The sequence below is a fragment of the Brassica rapa genome, chromosome A09, assembly GCF_000309985.2.
Source record: "Brassica rapa cultivar Chiifu-401-42 chromosome A09, CAAS_Brap_v3.01, whole genome shotgun sequence".
NCBI lineage: Eukaryota > Viridiplantae > Streptophyta > Magnoliopsida > Brassicales > Brassicaceae > Brassica > Brassica rapa.
This window is the reverse complement of record NC_024803.2, coordinates 3,311,626-3,333,811: the sequence shown is the minus strand read 5'-3', so window position 1 is coordinate 3,333,811 and position 22,186 is coordinate 3,311,626. Positions and strand designations below refer to the sequence as shown.

Genomic DNA, 22,186 nt, shown 5'->3' with positions numbered 1-22,186 from the left:
CGGATATTTTTTTTCATTTTATAAATGCATTAGATAATATTAAAAATGTTTTAAATATAAAATTTTGTTTTAGTATTATATATTATGTAACTCTATAATATTATTGTTTATATTTTTTGTTCAGCATTATTCATATATAGTGATTTTTAATACATTTTACTTTGTTATTAATGTTTATTTCTTACTAATATATTTTTTGAGTTAGATACAATAAAATAACAATATGAAATAATCAAATAGAAAACCTCCTTTAAAATATTTTTTTTTCTTTAATTTATACATTTTGTTATAATACATTTTTAAAAATTTAAAATTTATATTATAGAAAATAAATATGTTCAAGATAATTTATATTTGCATGCTCCGTTTAAAAATTATACTTTAATATATATTATTTTAGTATATTACAGAATTTAAGTAAACAAAATTTGTTTAAATATTATAGCCTATTATTTTAATAAATTTTATACATTGTAGCATCTATCATATTATTTTACTAAATTTTATTGATATAAGATATTTTTTGGATGCTATGATTTTAAGTTTTTTTTTTAATTATATTTTCAAAATATTCGGTTGCTTTAATTTTTACAACATATATAGTTTGTTTTTTTTCGTGGTGCATTTCAAAAAGTTATTCTTTATTATCTGTGATTTAATATTTTGTAAAATTTGAAATATTATCATTTCGAGTTTGAAAGATTAAATTTTGAATTTGTTTTTGTTACTACATTAATACACTATTTTATAATAAAAAATATTTAAATTTAGGTGATATTTTCTAAATTTTCTCAACAGATTTTGTTATAATCAAGAAAACAATTAAAATTAAAATTTGATTTGAACTATTTAAATTATATAGTTTTCTAATAACATTTTTTTAAATAGTATATGAATTAAAGGTTATTATATAATATTATATCTTTGTATATAAACATTTTAAAAAAATATTGTCAATAGTTTCAAAATAAATAAAAGATAATATATAGTTTTAGATATAAAAGTTTAACATATCTTAATAAATTTATTTTTGTATAAAAATATTATATAGTATACGATTTTTAACTCATTTTAATGATGAGTGATAATTTATTTAAATGAAACAATTAAAAAAATAATTTTTTTAATTTACCTATTTAATATAATTTTACCATATTTAACTCTTATAGAACTTCTATTTTTATATAATACAGAATCTAATTATATAATTTATTTAAAAATAATATATAATTTTTATTTTCTTTTTTATAATAAAATTTTAGTTAACATTGATTTATAATAATATTATATTATTAATTACGAAATTAATTAATATGTTATTTTATAAAAATATTTAAATTTTAAGTAAGATTTTGTTAGATTATTTCTCAACAGATTTTGTTATAATTAAAAAATAAAATTCAAATTTATAATTGGTTTATTATTAATGTAAATAATCAAATATATCATATTAACTATTTCTTTAGGTGGTCTTACTATGACTTGCTAATGGTAGATAAAAATAGAACCCTAAATTAATAGATTAGTTTTTTAGAGTTTGAGCTTTAACTTATTTGTTGAAGAGTCGAAATGTCTATTCAGATTTATTAGCAAATAAGGTTAGAACCAGAAGTATAGTATTTTTTCATGTAAACCATATATAATCGAATAGAATTGTATTTTGGAATCGTTTTTCTACCAACCAAAACTTGGTTTAAGCATACGTGCAGTTTACAAAATATATATATATTGATAATTTAGTTTGTAATCCATAATTATTTCAAGTCTCGTAAAATTTTATGACCGGTTATGTATGTATGGATTTACCCGTATAATGAATGTTGTTTGATAAAAGAAATTGTACAAAAATATTTTTTAAAATCACCATTTCCAAACCCATTTGCTTTTGAGGATATCAACAAAGGTCTTAGTATCATCCTTGTCCCTTATGGCCTTCCTCAGATAGAACCCATCTCTCTTCGCTACCCAAGTGCACTCATCTCCTAAGAATCCGCACTCCTTCCGAAACCCGCTTTTGACAGAGAACACGGTCACCACTTCTTGGTTCGTTGTTCCAAACCCGCTTCGAAACTGGCACCGAAACTCAGTCTTCTGGAACGGCCACATGTTCATTGTCGTGAACTTCCACAGCCGTGACTCCATTGGCTTTATCACGTCCCACCCGAGGTCGTCCTCGTTCGACCAACACCGCATGGACAGCTTCGCTTTCCGGAGAACGACCCCTTCGATCTCGTTCCTTAGCTCTAGACGACCCGCCATTGTCGGTGCAGGTAACAATGCTACGGCCACAACCGCCGCCACGAAGAACCACAAGCCTTGGTTTCTTGCCATTTGGATTAATCGTTTGCTATGTTTTCTTGAATGTTGATTTATCGTCGAGTCTTGGTGCTTACGGAACATATTTGAACAGGTGAAGGTGTGACCTATATATAAATGGCCATTAGATGACAACTAGCTAGACCGTTACTGCTGCCGCTGCCATATTTAGAAATACTAGAAGGTATTTTCATCTATTTTTGGTTATAAAACAGAAAGCAAATCGCAAAAGTTGAATAACAATATGTGCTGTCTCTCAGAAAATTTGACCACAATTGTCATCATCCTCTTTGAGATTGTTTATCACATAGGCTGAAAAGTCTAGAACGTTATGTTTAAATGAATGATATATAGATTTTATTATGGGATATTTTTGTATCTTTAACAATGAATCCACAACATTAATCAAATTTTCACCTTATTAGTTAAGTATTAAAAACAGAATTATTATCACTTCCAAATCAGAGACGCACAATGTCTTGTCTTAAACTCTCAAGGTTCTTCGATGATGACATGCATAAACTATATATACGTTCTTTCTCACTTTCACCATTTATAAAGTTACACATTAATTTAGTTTTATTAACACGAATAACAACATACCGATACGAAAATCACGACATTGTTACAATCTTCATACTGAACAACATCGCCGCATAGCTAAATTAGCTGCAAGCTTTCTGGAGGACATCATGTTGAACATACTCATTCCACCTCTCGTTACCGTGTACTTGTTACTAAAAATATCGTCTTCCATGTCTCAAGTATAGTCCGTCCTTCTTAACCACTCAAGTGCATTTGTCCCTGTCCCCACACCGCTTTTTCATCTCCCACGACACAACTAGCTGCATGTCCACACGTCAGTATCCATAGCCGTTCCAGTACTTGAAGGAAAATTTAAACATTGGTTTAGGGCATCATTTTTTACTTGTACAATTTGAAGAAAATATGTACCAAAAATATAGTTGTATATTTTGTTGGTAATTTTATTTGATAGTTTTTCTAACTTGTATTCTTGCATGATTGTTTGTGTTATTTTATTGCAAACATTTTTGTAAAATATAAATATTATTTTTACGGCATTAAAAATCGTTGTCAGGGCTCTGTCCCCATGCCATGTGTAATTTTTTTTGTTCTTTCTTCTTTATTTCTTGTTCACCCATAAATTTCTAGTTTTAGATTTGTAACGGTTACCATTAGGCATGGGCATAAAATTCATAGCACGAAATCCAAACCGAACCCGAACCAAAAAATCTGATCCGTACCCGGTCCTAAATGTAAAAAATATTCAAATGGGTCTTGTAAAGTGGTACAGAACATATTACAATCCGAAATGTTACTAACCGAACCCTAACGGGTAACCCGAAAAAACCGAAAAAACCAAAAAATCCGAAAAGATATCCGAAGAAACCGATCCGAATGTCCAAAATAATACACAATGTAATTATATGAAACATGAATATATACTTCAAATATTCAATTTCATATTTATTTTGATATGTTATCTAACAATAAGTATTTAAAATTTAAATAACTACCTTAAATACTTAATTATATAAATAAATATATATTTCTTATGTTTTGCTTTTAAATTTGAGATTTTATTTCGGGTATATCCCAACCGATCCGATATAACCCGAATCCGAATGATATATGATTTACTTTATGGGTTTTATGATGTGATACAAAACCGACATGAACCCGATGTGTTATATCCGAACCCGATTTGTACTTGCAAATTTACTAGAATGAGACATAGGAAGTGTTACAAAAGAGAATCGAAATTCGAAAAACCCAGCCCAAATGCCAACGAGTACCCGAACGCCCATGCCTAACTACCATAATAGCGCGTCAAGGGGGAGGAAAAGAACAAGTCATTCTCCTACATCCACATATTTAGTTATAACATTTTTGATTTTTTCTCTGACAATAATATACAAAATATGTCGTTTTAAGTTTGAAATCACAAGAATGAATAGTATTTTTATATTTTGGAAATCAATTAAATAAAATGACTGTTAATTTTACGTTATTTTTGAAGGATTTTGTTTTGAAGTAAACTCATCCTTTTTACCGGGCTCAGGATCTTGTATTCACTGCGGTTCATCCTTTTGCGGCAAGCGACTAGTACCTACTCTGTTGGTTCCTTCGTGTGGGTTTTTAGCTGGTTGTATCTTCCCTATCTTGTTCAATTTGAGTTGTTGTTTAGTTAGTGTAGTTGTTTTTATTTTTTGCTTCTTGTTTACCCTGTAATTCTGTCAAAAATTAAAATTGGTAATGATATTTTAACATTTTTACCAAAAAAAAAAAAAGTAAACTCATCCTGGTTTGATATGATAATATCACTTGAGAAAAGTCTTTGTTTTTCCGCCTTTCTCAAAAGGAAAAAAAAAAGACTTTGTTTTTCCCAAACTAGAAGGTGTACACTTGTGAGAAAAGAAAAACTACAAATCTACATAAAAGGTCAAACTAGGCGATGTGCACGTGAAATACGTCCTTAACACAAACTAGTCAGGCCAGACAAAGGACGAGACAATTAGTTCACCACATGCATGAATATGGAGATTAAAAATGCCAAATACATAAACGCGACTAGCATTTCCAAATTATGTTACAGAATGAAGAATTTTTTTTTTTTTGGTCGACAGATTATGTTAAAGCTTAAGACACAAAAAGACACTACATATCAACTTGTACATATCATATAAATAAAACTAACTCCTATATTGTTCAACATATCTTCTCTCTTTTCTTTTTAAATTTTTAAATTTTTGCTATTTGGTGTCATTGCAGGAATTATTTGTTCTATGCCTAATCGTTGTATACCATGTCGTCATCATCCTCTGACCTGGTGCGGTTGCGTTCCGCTCGAAACTCTTTTAGCTGCCGCGGTGACCACGCCTTCCATGGCTCAACAAGCTTGACAACAGGCCTTACCAACTCCACAAATCTTAAGAAAATATTGTGCGGATAATAGGTCTCAAAACCAACGAAATATATACCGTTCGGCCCAATAACATATTTACACACATGTCCTCCGCACAAGATCGATGTCATCGACAACGTCTTGATAATGACATCCGCTGTCCCTTGGCTCGACATGAAGTGGCACTGGTGAATGACCACGCCGTTTCCAAATGGCGGGACTTCAAAATCCCATGTAAACTCCTGTTTGCGATATGATTGGTGCCACCGGAGAGATTTTCCAGACGACTTGCACCGGTAGACAACCAATGGACGTCTTAAGCCGTACATTTCGTTTCTTAACATTATAGAGAAACTCACATCTCCACTTTCAATCGAGTCTCCTTGAATTATAAGGGCTTGCAACACAAGGCACCAAACTATAGCTTTCTTGGCAAAACTATTTACTTCTAACATTTCTCTATTTTTCTTCTTCTTCTTTTACTCCTATTGGTTTTTGTTTCTTGATGACACTTGCATTTTCTTTTGATTTATATATTTACAGAAGGAAACGGAAAGTTATGGAAGGAAGTTAGTTTTGTGCCTACTAACGAGATATATAACCAATTCCAAAAAACTAGTATATATTTAGGATAATTAATAATACCTAAGTTATCTCCAACGAAGTGATACCAATTGATTTGTTATACACCCCACAAAAAAAAAGAAAACAGCATTATTGTTATAACTTCTAACAATATTTTCCCACGAGGCGTGCATTTTCATAAACGCGTCTGTTAGTTGTGCTAGAGTTACCAGTAGACGTTAGACGAAATAGCTATTACAGCACCTCTAATGGAAGGTTATCATGGAGAGTTTTCATCATTAAAAAATTAAAAATAAGAAAAAGTTAAAAGAAAGAATGAATTGAAGTTATAAAATAAGAGCTTTTAATAACTTCTTTACAACCTCATTCAACATTTGTCAATCCTTTGTTGATTCAATTTTTACTTTTAAATTAAATTTTAACTATTTATTTATATTATATTAAATATTAATATTTTTTTTGTTAGAAAGCTCCAAAGAGTATCTGATTGTTGAGGTTGGCCTTAGGGGAAATAGAAATAACACTGAAAGTGATGAATCGTTATATCAAAAAAGACAAAATTATCTTAGGTTTAGAGAACAAAATATCAATTTATTTAAGTACGTGAATCCATATTTTACGTTTAGCAAAATAGTATGATGTTATTTTGATTTACATCATTAAACGACCTTTTATCCTTCTTTATTCAAATATTGCATGTTCAGGTCTGAAAGTAAAGTGTGGATTATAACCCGACCTAGCGTGGCTCAAGTGGTGGCTGAGTTTACAATAGCATGTTGTAATCATGTATTTAATTTCAAGCGAAACTAACATGTAAAATGTAATCTTTTTTTTACTGTATGTAAAAGTAAACAGTATTTTTGTATTTTCGTTTCTATTTGTAATTTACAGAAATGTTTGTGGAAGTATTTAATTGCAAAAGTTCAAAAAAAAAATTAATTACAATGTTTTCATTAGACGAACACTTCACGTAAATCACAAAAAAGATATGTTTGAAATGTTTTTTGTTGGCTATGGTTCAAATTTATTTTCAGCTATTTTAATGTATTACGTAGAAGGATCAATTAGCCATTTTAATCGAAGAAAAAACATTTAAGGGAAAAGAAAAACATATATAGACATCAAAAATGGTAAAGCAGACTTACATACTATGTATTTTTTTTTTTGTAATTATTAGTAGCATAAACTAAAGTGTAATTCGAAAACAAATCACACTAGAGAAAAGAAACGAAAATTCTTCAAACGCATTAATATAGCTCTTGCACATGAAACCCCAGTGATTCATATTCGTTTAATAGTTTAATCTTATAGGCATTAAATCATTTGTGAACCTCCTCCAGAGCGACGTTTGCTTCTCGGGTCCTCACGGCCGCTGCTGCTGCGGCGTGGCCAAGGTTTCCACTTAGCTTCAAGATATGTCCGTGGTATCAGCCGTGGATACCTCTCTTTAAAATCCCATTCTTTACCATGAAACATTATCCCTTCCGGTGTAACGACATGAACGGCACATGCCCTTTTATAATTACAAATCTCAGCATCAATCGCAGTCATACGGATATCGACGTCTGCTTTACCGAGCACCGATCGGAAATGGCAGCGGTGAATCTCCTCCTCCAGTTTTTGACCTCCTTCCAAGAGTACATGGAAGGTATGGCCCAGTGGTGGCTTTTTGGCTCGTCTCCAACCGTATTCAAGACCATTATTTATAGCTTGGCAGTGGTAAACTATCTCTGGACGTTTCAAGCCTTGCATTTCATTACGTATGTTCAGCTCTGTTGTGACGAAATGTGACCTCCCGGCCTGGGAGACCACGGTGACCTGCGTTACAAGGAACCACGCTAAGGTTCTTATAAATCTATCAATTTTAAACGTCATTTTTTACTTGTCGTGATAATTTGCCTCGTGTTTAGAATTTTGGGTTGGTTTGTTCCTTATGCTTTAATTTTTAAAAACGTTTTTCTAAAATTTGTTGCAAAGTTCATATAGTTATTTGTTGTTATTTTTATGTGTACACCATCGATATGACAGTAAATAAAGCCATAATAACATCCGTAAGAAAGTTAAACAAATAGTTACAAAAAAAAAAAAGTTAAACAAATACGACATATAGGGGTTTCAGTTAGATAAATATCCCAATATATATTTTTTATACTAGACACTATTTTAAAAATATTTTAGTACCTTGTAATTAGTGGTCAGTTATGTGATATCTCAATATGTTAAGAAAACAATTTAAATTTATACCATAATTGCATTAATTTATGTGATTATCAATTTCAGTAAATTTAAGTCAATATTATTATTTTTTTTGAAATGTTCAATTTGTTATTATTAAATAATATTTTTTTATAGAAAACATAAAATTTATTATAATGAAACAATGTTTTCCAAAACATTTATATTCGTGGAACGTAAGTAAGTAGTATGTATTCTTTATTTATTTTGAGTGAATACTTTTTTTTGAGTGGATCACCAAGATTGTATTATAAGTTACAAACTTACAATACATCATCAATATCTATAAATCACTTAAGCCTTGGCGTGACGTCCATTTTTAGAGCGTGGAAACGGCAGCCATGGGAAGAGCTTCTTCTCAGGCTTGTAATAAACTCCATCTTTTCTAATAAAGTAATGGCATTTATAACTAGGGTAACACCTAGCAGAAGTGTCAGGGTGAATATTGATAGGAACATTGACATACCCACGACTCGACCGGAGATGGCAATGTACGAATTTATACCTTGTAATACCAGTGTGTTCGAACTTGATTACAACGTACCGGTCTCCCGGATTGCTTTTACGCCAAACCTTGGGACCGTGAGCACATACAAAGCCAGCGTTCCCATTCTTAAGACCCCATAGTTCGTTGGCCACGATGATACGTGTGACAGTGCTTGGTCGTATGCTAAACTCCGATTTATAAGGTTTCCTATATAACCGCTCCAGAGAGAAGACAACGATGGAGAAGTTGGAGATTTGCAGGAGGAGTAAGAGGAGGAGGTTTGTAACTATGGTTTTGGGATTCATCTTCACCATCTTTTGAGTTATATCTAAATACATCAGTTTATATATATTGTTTTTTCGGTTTTTTACTAGACTAATCTTGAAACAATTCTCCTTTATTTATATGTATAAGAACTGACTCGCAACTCGTTTGTATAAGAACTGTTTTTTTGGTCGATAACTAATTAATAATCAAAACGGTGTTATTACTCGCTAATACGTTTCTTTGTGTGTATGGGTTGCTGCTATTAAAGATTAATGTTTATAAGTGGATAGTTACTTGGTATATGTCCTTACCAATTTAAACATTGGAGGTCATAGAAGAAGGACAGGACTTAAGTTTTCTTGTATATTGTTTATATTCTGTCATATGATTAATGGAATCAAGGGACTTTAGTTTCTCAATCAAGTATTAAGATTTGTTTCTGTTGCTGAAAGACTTTTTTTTATTTATAGTCTACATGAACTATGGTCAGCAGTTTTGTTAGTAAAATAGACATTTATGGAATGAAATAATGTAGATAAATCTATTCAGTAAAATTACACAACAAAATTTCTCATTTATCTTGAATGAATTAGATTTATCATTCTATAGAAAAAAAAACAAAATTTTTTTTAACTAATGCATTAGTTTAGTCCAAAGACTATATCATCCAAAACAAATTAAACGAATTATATTACAATTGGATGAAGAGTGAAATGAAATAAATTTATCTTATTTTTTCTATATCATATTTATCTTGTTTTATTCATTTTTACTTCATCCATTATTTTATACACCATTCACAGCCAAATTATTTACGGCCTTTTATGCCATTTTTGAACGACCCATTAAGTTATAAATTTTACTACACGGCAGTTTAAGGTCCATTTTCACTCAAAATCCAAAATAAAATTATTTTATGATAATCCAAGTACATTATCAAAGTTAAATCTGAACTAATCCTTGAAACTTAAAAAATATGTATTTTATAATTTAAGATATTGGCAGTGACAGAAAAACAATTAAAAAAAAACTCTTTTCATATTTTCAAATTAAACCATATAAATCTGCAATATTTACTTTTGATTAAAATCAGCAAATGTTTTTCATTTAAAAGAATAATATGGGTATTGCGTCCAAAAATATAATAATAGTACAGCAGCATCCAAAGAGAGGTTTAATTTTGTCGCCTTGCTCACTCTCGTCTCTGCTTCCTTTTTGCCCGATTTGCCTTTATAACGGCTGCTGCAAAAAGCTGTATCCTCTTGCAGAGCTCACTCATTAATGGAGGAGAACCAGAGATTCAAAAAAGTTTGTGTTTTCTGCGGAAGTAACTCTGGTCACAGAGATGTTTTCAGCCTTGCTGCTATCGAACTTGGCAATGAACTGGTTTGCCATCTCTTCTCTCCATTTTTTTTATTTAATCAAATATCGTTGTTTTAGTGATAAAGATATGAACTTTACTGTCCATTGAACTGAAAAACCAGAACTTTCTTGTTCCTGTGAATGTTTTCAGACATGGGTAGTTGACATAACTTACGAAATGTTCTTGTGTTTGCTTTTGAAGTCGTTTATAGTTTGGTCTGAATGTTTGGTGATTGAAGTTGTTTCGTTTGTGTTAGGTGAAGAGAAAGATAGATTTGGTTTATGGCGGAGGAAGTGTTGGACTAATGGGTTTGATATCTCGGAGAGTCTCAGAAGGTGGTTGTCATGTACTTGGGTTAGTTTCAACACTCTCTCTTCCACTTTCTTTAGATGCAATTTCAAAAATCTCCATCTAAGAAGAGTTTGTTTTTTTTTTTAAATGTAGGATCATTCCACAAGCTCTGATGCCTATTGAGGTATGGTTCTTCATCACTCTGCATCTTCTAAACTAATTTGAAAAGTTTGAGATTTTCTTCAATTTCTTTAGCAGATATCTGGTGAGACTGTTGGAGAAGTAAGAATCGTTGCAGACATGCACGAGCGCAAAGCTGCAATGGCACAAGAAGCTGAGGCTTTCATTGCCCTCCCTGGCGAGTTTTCAAAAACCTCTAAGCAAGTTTATATATGTTTCTCCATGTTTTTTTTTTAAAGAAGATGGCTTCTTGTTTCCATCAGGAGGTTATGGAACTATGGAGGAACTGCTGGAGATTATTACATGGGCACAGCTTGGTATCCATAAGAAGACGGTACTTGAAACCCCATTTCCCCTTTTGTTAAGACAGTTATAATGATGTGGGAATGTTGTATTGTTTTCTGCAGGTTGGTCTTTTGAATGTTGATGGTTACTACAACAATCTGCTTGCTTTGTTTGATACTGGAGTTGAAGAAGGTTTTATCAAGCCAGGTGCTCGTAACATCGTTGTTTCTGCACCATCTGCCAAGGAACTTCTGGAGAAGATGGAGGTACGTAAAACAACAACAACACTTTAGATCATTGTTTTGTGTGGTCTGTTGTTTCAGTATATTTTTATTTGCAGCTATATACTCCTTCACACAAGCACATTGCTTCTCACCAAAGCTGGAAAGTTGAGCAACTGGCTGGAGATTCTTAACAATCTGTTTAGCATTTTGAAACAGCATGTGTGTTTGCAATTCAACAGTAGAAAAGCTTTTGGTGTATGGTTAAAGCCATTTATTATTATTATTCAGATTTTGGGATCATACATAATGTCTTCTTCTTCTACTTCTTTTGGAAATCAGAATGATCTGTCATGTCTTTTGGACAAAAATAATGTGACAGATTCTAAGGTTTGGATAGAGACAGCTTACTCAACTCACATGGAAAGCATTTAGTAACTGTCTGTTTTGAAAGCAACTTTGTTCATGAGGGCCCTTCCTTCATCTCTGTCTCTTATTTTGCTTCTTTTACAGAAAACAAAAAAACTCTCCTGTCTTCACATTAGTCTTAAAAGAAATAAGCCAAACTAATAACATGTTCAAGGATAGTGAGATGATGTTGAAATACTCAACAATGTACTTATAGTTCATAATATTCCCTGCAACTGTACAATGCATAAGCTTTTATAGATCAGAACAGGACTTTGTTTCACTTGTCTTTTTTTTTTACCATTTTTTGTCTACCTCAGTACATGTGTAACCTTATATGTATCCATTTCACTTTGGAGTTTTAGCCTCTTTGTTCCTTTCTTTGCCACAAGCCCAGGATTCATAGGCCTATGGAGTCTGTAAACCGGTCTTTTACTTCCTTTGTATATACTAGGCCCAACTTTCAAAATCCCCATTAGTTTTATTATTCACAAGCAGTCTACATTTCAACCATAACCAGCTCTGAAAATTTATGGAATTTGAAATAATCACGGTTTTGGATTCAAATGTCATGGCTTATGGTAAAATCCCTAGTTTGTGAAATAATATGAGGTTGAGGAACTATATTTCAATGATTCTCATTTGTAACAAAATAAGATGCTAAAGAAGTACTACAGTTTCAGAATATCATGTTAAACTGTGAACACACATATCAATATATAAGGAACTAGAAGCAATGTGAGGATAAGAAACATAATAAATCAGTCTCAAGGTGAATACTCTGAATAGCATTGTTTTCACTATCTTTTCTCAAACCACGTATTGTTATGTACTTATGTTGCCTTGGCAAGCCATAGGGGAAACTGAAAAAGTCGATGAAACTCTTTAAGAACCTTAGTTCATACTTGAGTGATTGTGGAAGCCCTCGTAAGTTGTTATCACAAAGCTCGGATCATCTCTATCTCTTTCAACTCTTTTCTTCACGGGACAGCCATCAGTTGAACATTTGTAGTAGTTTCTACATATGAACATGGACATCATTACAGTTAGCCAGTGGTATGGTGCATTTCATTTTCAGCTCATAAAGGTTGAGTTTTAGAAGATGTAATTCAAGAACTGAGAAAATGTTGTTCCTTACCTGGGATTTGGGCTGTTCTTCACCATCTTCTTCCCATACTTTCTCCACTTGAAACCATCGTCAAGCACTTCAACTTCAGACTGTGTCTTGAATGCCACTCTCTCTTTAACTTTCTTATTTTCTTTCTTAACTTGGTTTTCTTGCATACGGAAATAAAAAAGAAAACAAATAGATTTAGGGTCCAAATGGTAACATACTGAATAACTTTGTTGCAGTTATAATAGTAACAAAACATATAAATTCATAAACATTTAGAAATTTTTGTTACTATTAATTGCGATGCGGTTTTAGCATAGAATGACTTTTAAAAAACACTATAATCAGGCTTTATGTCTTTGCTCCCATAGTCTGATGCATAAGGTTGATGAAATCCTCAATGACATATGTCTTGACAGCTCTGTGATTCTGTTTTCATTCATGATGATTTCTTTCTTATATGGTTTCTACAGAACGAAAGAGAGACTTACCGGCCGAAGCAGTGGCTGTAGCAGCAGAACCGTTGGTACTTGAAGATTCAGGATGACCCAAACTGCTAGAGGAACCAGAGAAGAAAGCAGCAGCATCACTGGTCTGATAAGTATAAGATTGATTCATTCCGGAAACCGCATAGGCAAGATCATCATCCATCCATTCATCTGACAAGTATAGATCCGGAATGTCTAAACCTGAGTGAGTGTCAGCACTGAAACTCCTCGCCAAGTTCGTCTCCGCATCATTCATAACTCGAATAGTACTACTTAGTGCCTATACGTTTCAAATAAATCTTTCTATTTCCAAGTTTTGAAGGCTAGCTTTAGAAAGGAAGCTTCGAGGTAAGTGTTTGAATATACTTTGTAGAAACGTGTACTTTGTGGGTACAGTTTCCCAAGGAAACTTACATTAGAAGATGTAGTAGTCTTACAATGACTTTTGGTTGACTTATGTATTGGTCCACGACTACTAGTCTTCTTTTTTCAAGTCCTTTTCATAAGTCTCCTCGTTCAAGGACTTAAGGCTTAAGTTACGCTACCACAGTTCACAAGCGTCCCATCACTAAGAATAACGACATCAATGCATTTAAGTAAGAAATGTTGTTCAAGAGATAAAGACATGCAGTAGTTGACTTACAAAGATAGAAAGGACTTATGAATCAGACTGCTGAATTTTCTAGTCAACCGGACTTTGCTATGTAGAGATTCTCCCTGCTTCCTAGACCTTAGTTTATGCAGCCTAAACTAAAGCGGGTTCGTATTCTTTTTAGCTCTAAGAAGTGAATAAGGACTAGTTGTACATATATCATAGGTACAATTATTTGAGGATAAAACGACTTAAATCAACATCATAGGTGTGCATCAAAAACTACAAAAGAGATCTGAATACATATGTATAAATTAAGGACCCTACTCTGGTTATCATTTTAAATTTAACGGCCAATAATAACTTTATAGAATTTACAAAAAAAAATTGCAAAATTTAATGATTTAAATTTAACAGCCTGTAAAATTTTATAGATTTTAATTAATATTTGCAAATATGTAGGTTTTTCTCGGAATTATCTTAGTATTTTTAACCAAAAAAGTTTTAAATCTATTAAAATCTATTATAAATCAAATTTATAAGTAAATTCGTATAATTAAATAACACTAATACTCAACCAATATTTTTAAATTCATAAATAAATAAAATTAAATATGTTCAAAAATAAAACTATTAATCTAATAATAAACAAATTCATTTAATTTTCTAATCCATTATTAAAATTTAGTAATCAGTAACCGCATGAAAATGCCTACCGTAAATCCCAAATTTAAATTTTACTATAAAGTTAAGAAAAACGAAACCATGACGGTGTAAATTTGGTCCGGTTTAACAAAACCGGAAAATCGCTGTGGGTTTAAAGAGCTTAAAAACTGAAGAAAGTCTCAGAAGAAAAGGTTTTAGCTCAGCGAATTGGTTTAATGGCGCGTCGCAAACCCAACGCGGCGCCGAAAGCCACGCGCCAGCCGGCCAAACAAAAGTTCTCCAGCGCCGAGAGATCATCTCTGTACGCATCAAGGGAAGCAGCTAAGGTCCTCGGCACAGTTCTCCGAGGAGACGCCGAGCGTCGAGCCGTCGCTTCGATAAAGTCACTCGTCTTCAGCCCTTCCGTCCGCAACAAACGCGGCACCTTCGCTCTCGTCTGTGAGACCCTCAAACGTATTTATTGTCAACAACTTCTTCTTCTTACTCTCTCTCTGTCTGATATTCAGACAGTAACTGATATGTCTTTGTCTTGTCTTGTCGGCAGATGTTACTGTAATAAAAGAAGTTCTTGAAATCGCTAACGTGTTGAATAGCAAATGGAACGTAATGGGTTTATCGTAATTGCTATAAAGTTCGATACTTTAAAGTTTACTTCTCTTTGGGTTCATTTTAATTGCTATAAAGTTTGCTCCTTTAACTTACCCACAAAATGCTTCTTTTTGTTTGCATAGAGGCAAGAGCCATTGGTCTACATTATTTGCTATGATATCCTTTTCGGAAAGGTAATAGCTTTTTGTGAGCTTCTCTAGCTGTGTTTTGTTTTTTTTTGTTTAATCTCCAGGGAGCTTCTTTAATTGCAGGAGCCTCCATTGATTGGTGATGCTGAGAAGTTTCTCATGAAACGTAAAGATGCTCTAGTGTCAAGTCTAGCTACGCTTCTAGTGAGGAAGAAAGCTGAAACCGTTGATGAGTTGTTGGGTGTTTCTCAAGTTAATGGTAATAGTATGATAACCTAAGCTATTGTGGTTTTGAGTTCTTTTCTGTGTATTGATTTTATAAATTGTGTGCAGGTCCTTTGAAACCACGTTATGTTCGCGTAAATACACTCAAGATGGATGTAGATTCAGCAGTGCAGGAGCTGGGGAAGCTCTATAAGGTAACACTAGCTAGTTAGTGAAATTGAAATCTTGGATAAGTGTAACATGTGTGAACGGTCCTTTTTATGATCTATGTGTCCTGATTTTATTTTTCTCACTTTTTTTTTTGTTTTCAATAGGTGCAGAAGGATGAGACAGTTCCTGACCTGTTGGTGATGCCTCCTGGCAGCGATTTGCATTCTCATCATTTGGTTAAGAATGGGCGTATATTTTTGCAGGTAAAACGGTGAATGATCTTTGTAAATTAGTATGTTTTAATATATGATTTATTTTAATTAATATTCATTTCTTCTGAATGTTAGGGAAAGGGAAGTGCAATGGTAGCAGCTGCACTAGAGCCAGAAGCAGATTGGGAGGTAGGCCACAGTTCTCAGTTCTCACCCACATTTTTTTATTTGGTGGTTGTGGTATCATGCTAAGTTTTTGCCTCCTTTTGTGAAGGTTATTGATGCATGTGCAGCTCCAGGAAACAAAACTATTAATCTTGCTGCTCTTATGAAAGGACAAGGGAAAATCATAGCGTGTGAGCTAAATGAAGAACGTGTAAAGCGTTTGGAACAGACTATTAAGCTCTCTGGTGCTACCAGTATCCTTCTCTTTACCCTTTCAGCTTTTGTTTTGATAGTTTTGTTCCAAGTAACTTGAAGAACAAATCTGAATGCTTCTCTCAAGTCTTGCCTCCTGTCCATGATTGCTTTTCTTAACCCCAAGCTGTAGATATTGAAGTCTTTCATGGTGATTTTTTGGGACTAGCTCCGGAAGATCCTTCTTTTGCAAAGGTAAAGCATTACTTGTCAAGAGAAGTCACTATGTGGAATGAACAGTAGTAACCAGGGTTTTAAAAATTCTGGAAATGATTTTTCTAGAATGTTTTTAAAAAAAAATCGGTCTATGCGTTAAAAAAATCAGTCGGCGTTCGCTTAATCAATAATATATAAAGGCCTTAGTTACCGCTTAGCGATTTCTTGAACATTGGTAAGAAGATGCAGTCATTTGAGTGCATGTGGCTGATTATCTCAGGTTCGGGCTATATTGTTGGATCCTTCTTGCTCTGGCTCAGGAACCATTACAGATCGTTTGGACCATCTTCTCCCTTCTCATTCAGCAGGTTTTAAACTGATTCTTGTGCCTGTGTATGTGTGGTTTATGTTACGTAGTGACTGAACCTTTAAGACACTTTTTTCCATGTAGATAACAAGAACTATGACTCCATAAGACTACACAAACTCGCTGTTTTCCAGAAGAAGGCTCTTGCTCATGCACTCTCCTGTGAGTTTTACATATTTCTCTCATGTGTGTTGAATCAGTACTCATTCTATGCGTATACCCTTGTAGTTCCACAGGTTGAGAGAGTAGTATACAGCACATGCTCCATCCACCAGATAGAAAACGAAGATGTTGTCTCATCTGTTTTACCTTTAGCTTCATCCTTGGGCTTCGAACTCGGTACTCCTTTCCCTCAGTGGCAGCGTCGTGGTCTCCCTGTATTAGCTGGATGTAAGTATCATCATCACCCTTACCGTTTTGGTTTCTTAAACAAGTTGATGATCATGTTGGGGTTTTTTGTCTTGCAGCTGAGCATTTACTCAGGATGGATCCAGAGGAGGACAAAGAAGGGTTCTTCATCGCTTTGTTCACCAAGACAAACAAACTCGATGACTTGAAATCGTCTGAAGTTTCTGAAAGAGAGTGTAGAAGAAGACGCAGACAGGGTCATCCGTTTCTTTGGCCTAAAGTGTTCTTCAGAGCTTGGAATGGGCGGATGAGGTAGCTTCATATCAAGTAGCAACTCAGAAGACTAGGTTTCTTAATTCTCACGTAACGGACTTGATAGTTATCGAACTTTTGGTTAATCTTCATTTTTTTTTTTTGGTCTAAATGTTAATCTTCATGTTATCATATTGAAATATTGCAACAAACCTCCCAAACTCGAAAATATGTTAATAACATTAACAACACACCATATCTGCCTTATACTATTATCTACTAAATGTTCATGCTTCAAATATTAAAGTAATGTTCACGTAAGAATAATAGGAATGGCTAGCAAAAAAATGAGTAGAAATAAAATTTTACAAATTATGAAGAATGATAGTTTTTTATCAAAATTAATAAAGAATAGATTTATTCTATAATTCTCTACAAATAAATAAAAAAAATAAGAAGAATGTAAAAAACAAATTCTCGTGAATTGTAATTCTTTAAAAAAAAGCTAAAGAACATAGGATATGAATGGCGACCAAAGAACGACAAAAAATAATACATTTCTTAATATTCTTAAAAAAATCACAATTCACAAAGAATAATTTTTTATTTTCATTTTCTATCATTCATTTTTTGTAGAAAAATAAAAAATAAAGTTATTTTTTTGTTAAATATGAGATGAAACAATCATTCATTTTTATTGCTGTAATTTTATTTGTCTACGTTCATTTTTTATTGTTCTTCTTATTTCTAAAATGGTCATCGGTCCGACACACGGTGTTCTTCCTCAGTCCCCATTCAAATATGTTTTGTCATAGTACCTAACTAATATATTATATGGTTAAAAGATTGTTTATAGATATGTTGTGATATTACCTGAAAATAATGTTTTCGTTTTCTAATTATAAAAAGTTAAAATTAAGAAATAAAAAGATGCATAATTGAATACTAATCAAGTAAAAATCATATTTATATAATCAAAAAGAAAATATTCAGTGATTTTAAGATTTATTTATTATATTAGATAAATGTTTACTAGATTTATTTTGCAAAAAGAATTCATAAATATATAAATAATTTGATGTTGGAGTTTAAATTTTCGAGCATGATGTATTTGAATTGATAATGTATTAATAAATATTTATAAGATGATTGATGACAAAATATATTAATAAGATGATTATGCATGCGTGCAGTCATGCACATACACGGCTGATAATTAATAGATTTAACACTATTTTATAACAACATCGCGATATTGAATTATAACATCACACTTTATTAGCATGCCTTGCTCGAACATGGAAGAGCAGACGTGAACTGAAATGTTATTTTCATACATTATAGTTTCAGAAATTTATTCAAATAATCGTAAAACCATTCGTCCCATAGTTAAGCCGCTCAAGCCACAAGCGGGTAGGATGCACATGATTCAATACCTGACAGAAAAAAAAAACAAAAGGGAAACTCAATGGGATAAGTCCAAACCAAACCAATAGTAAATAATTAGATAAGACCAAAACTGAAGCTGGTCAAAAAAGAACTTACCACACATATTTTTGCCCCTTTCTATCTTGAAGTATCCATTTTCTCCCCAATCACTTCCCCATGAGTTCTTTACAAGCCAGTACGGGATGCTATTTTCAACTCCATAGCCAACTACTAATCCAGCATGGCCTGTTCTCTGTTGCCACCAATGCCTCGGTTAAAGCTGAATAATATATTGTAACGTTTTATTGTTAATGCGGTCAAGAGAAGGGAAAACTTACATTTGTAAATAGGTCACACGAGCTGTCAGTAAAAACTCCTTCCTTGTAGTACAAGAAATCATGAGGAACGGCAAACGTTACAGTCACTGGCCTCACCAATCCAACTGCATGCTTCAGTTCATCCTCTGAACCCTGTTTTTATATTTTTTTTAAGCACCTCACAAGTGGTATCAGAGAATGGATCATTTTGTGAAGATGAATGTGAATTAGATTTACCGCAGTAACAGAGTCGAGGACATTAACACTAAGGTCTTCAGGTCGAAACTTGCATGCACGCTCTTCAGCTACGGAAGCGTAGTTGTCTTTTGTTGCGATCCCACCATTGTGTTTGACGTATGCAAAGGCTTGAGATGGAAGTCCACCCTTGCAACCAGCGTTACCGAAAGCTCTATCACAATCCAAAAGCTGTTGTCCGGAAAGTGATATCCCTTCGCCGAATGCTTGATGGTAAGCTGCCTCAAGAGCTCCAGTCGCGCTGCAGTGAAATTTGGATCATTTTATATTAGGGATGATCTAAAAACTGATCATGAGAATAAGGTTTTCACCTAAATGCCCAGCCAGATGCACAGCGTCCCTGGTCTTGGACAGGGCTAACAATACCATCTTCTCTCCAGTCTTTCTGAAATTACAAGATCCTCATGTTTTGTTTTTTGTTATTTATCTTCTGAAAGACTAATTAAGTAGAAAGGGAAGTTATTACTGTTTCTGGGACCGCAGCTTCAGTGAGATTCTGGTTGACTGTCAAAGTGGTACTCGTAGAGCATTTTTGAGGATCCCGGAGCATTGCATAAACCTCTTCTCCAGTGTACAGAACAAATTCTGTAGAAAGTTTCATATTATGTGAGAACGCAAAAATCGATATAAAATCTAACATTTATTTCATATTAGATCAATTTTTACAATATTCTATTAGGTTTTTAAATTATTTACACATACTCATTTTTTACTCGCCTAATAGACTAAGCAAAAAATAGTTCCTAACAGATAAAACAATAATTAGGTGGCGAAGGATGTTTGTCAAGTTCATCTTCGAAATAATACAAATCATTTTTATTCTCTTGTCAATGATCACACTAGCTCAGACTCTAAATCATTAATAAACAATCTCAAACTGTATAGTATATATATGTGTCCAGTTCCAATGAATAGGCTCATCATAAACTATATATGTATGACTCTCTAAAACTCACTATTAGGAGCTGCTTTGTATGGTAAGCCTGACTCCTCGTTGATGAATCTAGCTAGCTGGAGAATGTTCTTGTAACGCTCAGTCACGCCGGACTCAAGCAGTTTGGGGACTTCAAGCGGATCCACATACCTTCATAACCCAAAATTCGCCCACAATTACTCAAAATCATTTATATTTCAAAGTAAGGTCAAACAGCTAAAGCAGATGATAGTTTACCGTTTCAAGAAGTCAACAATATCTTCTTCCTCAGTCGTTGTCGCGGCCGCTACTAGAATCAACAAGATCGAGAGAGATAGGATTAGTCTTAGAGACATTGCTTGCTTCTGTGGTTATGGACTCAATAAAAATTTTGAATTCAAAGTGATGTGGATGAAGAAATAGGTTACTGGGAGACGTATTTATAGATCTTTGTCTCGTCTCTTCTTCACAAAGCTTTTGACTTCATTTTCTATCACATGGCTCCACGTGGTTTGACTTATCATAATCCCCACGTTTACCTAAAGGGTGTATTATAATTATATTTCTCTCTCCCCCCGAGCTTTCAAGCAAGCAGTGCGTTAAATTCTAAACCAAAATCTTTACACCATGATAAGGTGGTGGAAGAGGCGAGAGATTTGGCCGATTAAATATTGAAGATGGTGACCGTCAGAGCCGGCCCTTGGGCCAAGCCAAGGAAGCAATGGCTTCCGGCCACTTCATGATAAATATATTTTCGGCCACATATTTTCAAAAGTTTCTCTTTGTCTAGTGGTAAAATCTCTGGCTAACAAACTTCCCTGCCCCAACCAGTGTTCGATTCTCCAGTAAAGCAGCCAATTTTTTAAATTTGTTTCTGGTCTTAAATTTTGTAGGACCGGCACTGGTGACCGTAATATGCTAGACTCATATTAGATAGTTGCAGTAAGTTTTCAGTAAAGCTAAATTAGAATCTATATATACTATAATAAAAGGGTTATACCCTCCCCTCTCAGCCCCTCCACGTCACATTTTAATTCCACGTCAGAAGGTGTCCACGTCCTTTATAAAAATCAACCAATCAAGAACCGTTGTTTTGCCACATCATAGCAATTCAAGTCGAAAATGTATAAAATAGGCTTCTCATGGGTTTATAATATTAAGGATTGGCCCGGTTTGAGGTTTGAGCCCACATCTGAAACCCTCCGATTGAAACGTCAATCATCTTCTTCAAAGATAGTACGTCTTCTCTGTTTCCTATAGTAAATCTCCGTTAGAGCTTCGCTCACTTCAACAATTAATTATGTTCTTCACTCTCCTCTTAATGAATTCGTATCACCTTCTTTTCTTTCTACTTCTTTATAAACTTACTTCCAAAGAAACCCGAAACTCTCATAAGCCGAAGTTATGGCGATGAAACCCAATCAACAATGGCCCCTAACAGTTCTAAAGCTAAAGCGGCATGAATTGTATCCTCTCCAGGTTTGTAATAGCGTAAGCCATGTTCTATTTTGTTTGGATTCCTTGCGGTAGAAGGACGAGCCTTTTGATCGTCTGGCTCGATCTAAATCTCTCTTTTTCTGGTGATCAAATCGATTATGTTACCAATCTCAGTGTCTTCCGCTGTGATATCCATCCGGACCTCCACCTCAAACGTTTTCGCACGAAGGAGACCCTATCAGGAGTACTTCTCAGTAGGCTTTCCGCCTCTGCCTCAGCCTCCACCACAGCAATACAATCACTGCCTGCTCTCATGATAATAAGCAACGAACGAATCGTTCCAACTCCATCTGTTTATCATCCTATATAAACCTCTAATATGATTCTCTTAAACCAAACCCATTTCAAAACATTGCGTTAGATTTCTAATCTTCATGTACATTTTGCAGGAAGTAATTGTAAAGGCAGTCACTACGGATCCAAACACTGGATTGAAAGTTCCTTTCAGTAAGCTCTTTGCTAGCTCCACTGTGAGTTCATTATTACCT

General features: G+C 33.6%; 8 protein-coding genes across 13 annotated transcripts; 2 read left to right on the top strand and 6 right to left on the bottom strand.

Moving 5' to 3' along the window:
* Nucleotides 1–1,241: 1,241 nt before the first annotated feature.
* LOC103837106 (S-protein homolog 13-like) lies at nt 1,242–4,600 on the bottom strand. The gene has a single exon (XM_033278990.1). The coding sequence runs from the start codon at nt 2,398–2,400 to the stop codon at nt 1,861–1,863; it is 540 nt and encodes a 179-aa protein (XP_033134881.1). The 5' UTR covers nt 2,401–4,600; the 3' UTR covers nt 1,242–1,860.
* Nucleotides 4,601–4,723: 123 nt separating this feature from the next.
* On the bottom strand, nt 4,724–9,589 carry LOC117127942. Its single transcript, XM_033278991.1, has one exon. The coding sequence runs from the start codon at nt 8,885–8,887 to the stop codon at nt 8,357–8,359; it is 531 nt and encodes a 176-aa protein (XP_033134882.1). The 5' UTR covers nt 8,888–9,589; the 3' UTR covers nt 4,724–8,356.
* On the bottom strand, nt 5,128–5,697 carry LOC103837189. The gene has a single exon (XM_033280619.1). It carries the CDS (start codon nt 5,695–5,697, stop codon nt 5,128–5,130), a length of 570 nt encoding a protein of 189 aa, XP_033136510.1.
* On the bottom strand, nt 7,142–7,702 carry LOC117128382. Its single transcript, XM_033280618.1, has one exon. It carries the CDS (start codon nt 7,700–7,702, stop codon nt 7,142–7,144), a length of 561 nt encoding a protein of 186 aa, XP_033136509.1.
* A 288-nt stretch (nt 9,590–9,877) lies between the features above and the next one.
* LOC103837108 (cytokinin riboside 5'-monophosphate phosphoribohydrolase LOG8) lies at nt 9,878–11,537 on the top strand. 2 transcript variants are annotated; one of them, XM_009113437.3, is made up of 7 exons: nt 9,878–10,202; nt 10,436–10,533; nt 10,624–10,654; nt 10,729–10,828; nt 10,914–10,984; nt 11,058–11,201; nt 11,276–11,537. In XM_009113437.3, exons 1-7 carry the CDS (start codon nt 10,098–10,100, stop codon nt 11,348–11,350), a joined length of 624 nt encoding a protein of 207 aa, XP_009111685.1. In that variant the 5' UTR covers nt 9,878–10,097; the 3' UTR covers nt 11,351–11,537. The 2 variants fall into 2 exon arrangements, with proteins under 2 accessions (XP_009111685.1, XP_009111684.1); XM_009113436.3 differs by having other exon boundaries at nt 10,726–10,828.
* A 696-nt stretch (nt 11,538–12,233) lies between these two features.
* LOC103837109 (probable WRKY transcription factor 50) lies at nt 12,234–14,155 on the bottom strand. Of its 3 annotated transcripts, none has more exons than XM_033278993.1 (4): nt 13,604–14,155; nt 13,170–13,446; nt 12,703–12,841; nt 12,234–12,582 (listed from the first exon to the last, which is right to left on the bottom strand). In XM_033278993.1, the coding sequence occupies exons 2-4, from the start codon at nt 13,420–13,422 to the stop codon at nt 12,459–12,461; spliced, it is 516 nt and encodes a 171-aa protein (XP_033134884.1). In that variant the 5' UTR covers nt 13,423–13,446; nt 13,604–14,155; the 3' UTR covers nt 12,234–12,458. The 3 variants fall into 3 exon arrangements, with proteins under 3 accessions (XP_033134884.1, XP_018509621.2, XP_033134885.1); XM_018654105.2 differs by having other exon boundaries at nt 13,581–14,154; XM_033278994.1 differs by having other exon boundaries at nt 13,170–13,337; nt 13,581–14,148.
* Nucleotides 14,156–14,395: 240 nt separating this feature from the next.
* LOC103837110 (probable 28S rRNA (cytosine-C(5))-methyltransferase) lies at nt 14,396–17,553 on the top strand. The gene is made up of 13 exons (XM_009113440.2): nt 14,396–14,877; nt 14,969–15,027; nt 15,156–15,206; nt 15,285–15,420; nt 15,495–15,580; nt 15,701–15,799; nt 15,884–15,937; nt 16,023–16,167; nt 16,299–16,360; nt 16,602–16,689; nt 16,773–16,850; nt 16,917–17,078; nt 17,156–17,553. Exons 1-13 carry the CDS (start codon nt 14,640–14,642, stop codon nt 17,350–17,352), a joined length of 1,455 nt encoding a protein of 484 aa, XP_009111688.1. The 5' UTR covers nt 14,396–14,639; the 3' UTR covers nt 17,353–17,553.
* A 422-nt stretch (nt 17,554–17,975) lies between these two features.
* On the bottom strand, nt 17,976–20,604 carry LOC103837111 (thiol protease aleurain-like). 3 transcript variants are annotated; one of them, XM_033278987.1, is made up of 8 exons: nt 20,460–20,604; nt 20,245–20,372; nt 19,755–19,873; nt 19,600–19,673; nt 19,271–19,529; nt 19,055–19,186; nt 18,809–18,969; nt 17,976–18,752 (listed from the first exon to the last, which is right to left on the bottom strand). In XM_033278987.1, exons 1-8 carry the CDS (start codon nt 20,555–20,557, stop codon nt 18,647–18,649), a joined length of 1,077 nt encoding a protein of 358 aa, XP_033134878.1. In that variant the 5' UTR covers nt 20,558–20,604; the 3' UTR covers nt 17,976–18,646. The 3 variants fall into 3 exon arrangements, with proteins under 3 accessions (XP_033134878.1, XP_009111689.1, XP_033134879.1); XM_009113441.3 differs by having other exon boundaries at nt 17,976–18,724; nt 18,834–18,969; XM_033278988.1 differs by having other exon boundaries at nt 17,976–18,969.
* Between the last annotated feature and the right edge of the window lie 1,582 nt (nt 20,605–22,186).

Excerpts from the sequence above, each read along its gene's own strand:
- LOC103837106 (XM_033278990.1), bottom strand. The coding sequence starts at position 2,400 with ATGTTCCGTAAGCACCAAGACTCGACGATAAATCAACATTCAAGAAAA.
- LOC103837189 (XM_033280619.1), bottom strand. The coding sequence starts at position 5,697 with ATGTTAGAAGTAAATAGTTTTGCCAAGAAAGCTATAGTTTGGTGCCTT.
- LOC117128382 (XM_033280618.1), bottom strand. The coding sequence starts at position 7,702 with ATGACGTTTAAAATTGATAGATTTATAAGAACCTTAGCGTGGTTCCTT.
- LOC117127942 (XM_033278991.1), bottom strand. The coding sequence starts at position 8,887 with ATGTATTTAGATATAACTCAAAAGATGGTGAAGATGAATCCCAAAACC.
- LOC103837108 (XM_009113436.3), top strand. The coding sequence starts at position 10,098 with ATGGAGGAGAACCAGAGATTCAAAAAAGTTTGTGTTTTCTGCGGAAGT. Across the intron at positions 10,534-10,623 it reads GGTGGTTGTCATGTACTTGG|GATCATTCCACAAGCTCTGA; the intron begins GTTAGTTTCAAC and ends TTTTAAATGTAG. Across the intron at positions 11,202-11,275 it reads AACTTCTGGAGAAGATGGAG|CTATATACTCCTTCACACAA; the intron begins GTACGTAAAACA and ends TTTTATTTGCAG.
- LOC103837109 (XM_033278993.1), bottom strand. The coding sequence starts at position 13,422 with ATGAATGATGCGGAGACGAACTTGGCGAGGAGTTTCAGTGCTGACACT. Across the intron at positions 12,842-13,169 it reads TACAGCCACTGCTTCGGCCG|AAAACCAAGTTAAGAAAGAA; the intron begins GTAAGTCTCTCT and ends TCCGTATGCAAG. Across the intron at positions 12,583-12,702 it reads AAGAACAGCCCAAATCCCAG|AAACTACTACAAATGTTCAA; the intron begins GTAAGGAACAAC and ends GTTCATATGTAG.
- LOC103837110 (XM_009113440.2), top strand. The coding sequence starts at position 14,640 with ATGGCGCGTCGCAAACCCAACGCGGCGCCGAAAGCCACGCGCCAGCCG. Across the intron at positions 15,581-15,700 it reads AGCTGGGGAAGCTCTATAAG|GTGCAGAAGGATGAGACAGT; the intron begins GTAACACTAGCT and ends TGTTTTCAATAG. Across the intron at positions 16,168-16,298 it reads TAAGCTCTCTGGTGCTACCA|ATATTGAAGTCTTTCATGGT; the intron begins GTATCCTTCTCT and ends CCCAAGCTGTAG.
- LOC103837111 (XM_033278987.1), bottom strand. The coding sequence starts at position 20,557 with ATGTCTCTAAGACTAATCCTATCTCTCTCGATCTTGTTGATTCTAGTA. Across the intron at positions 19,530-19,599 it reads GCATCTGGCTGGGCATTTAG|CGCGACTGGAGCTCTTGAGG; the intron begins GTGAAAACCTTA and ends ATTTCACTGCAG. Across the intron at positions 18,970-19,054 it reads CGTGTGACCTATTTACAAAT|AGAACAGGCCATGCTGGATT; the intron begins GTAAGTTTTCCC and ends TGGTGGCAACAG.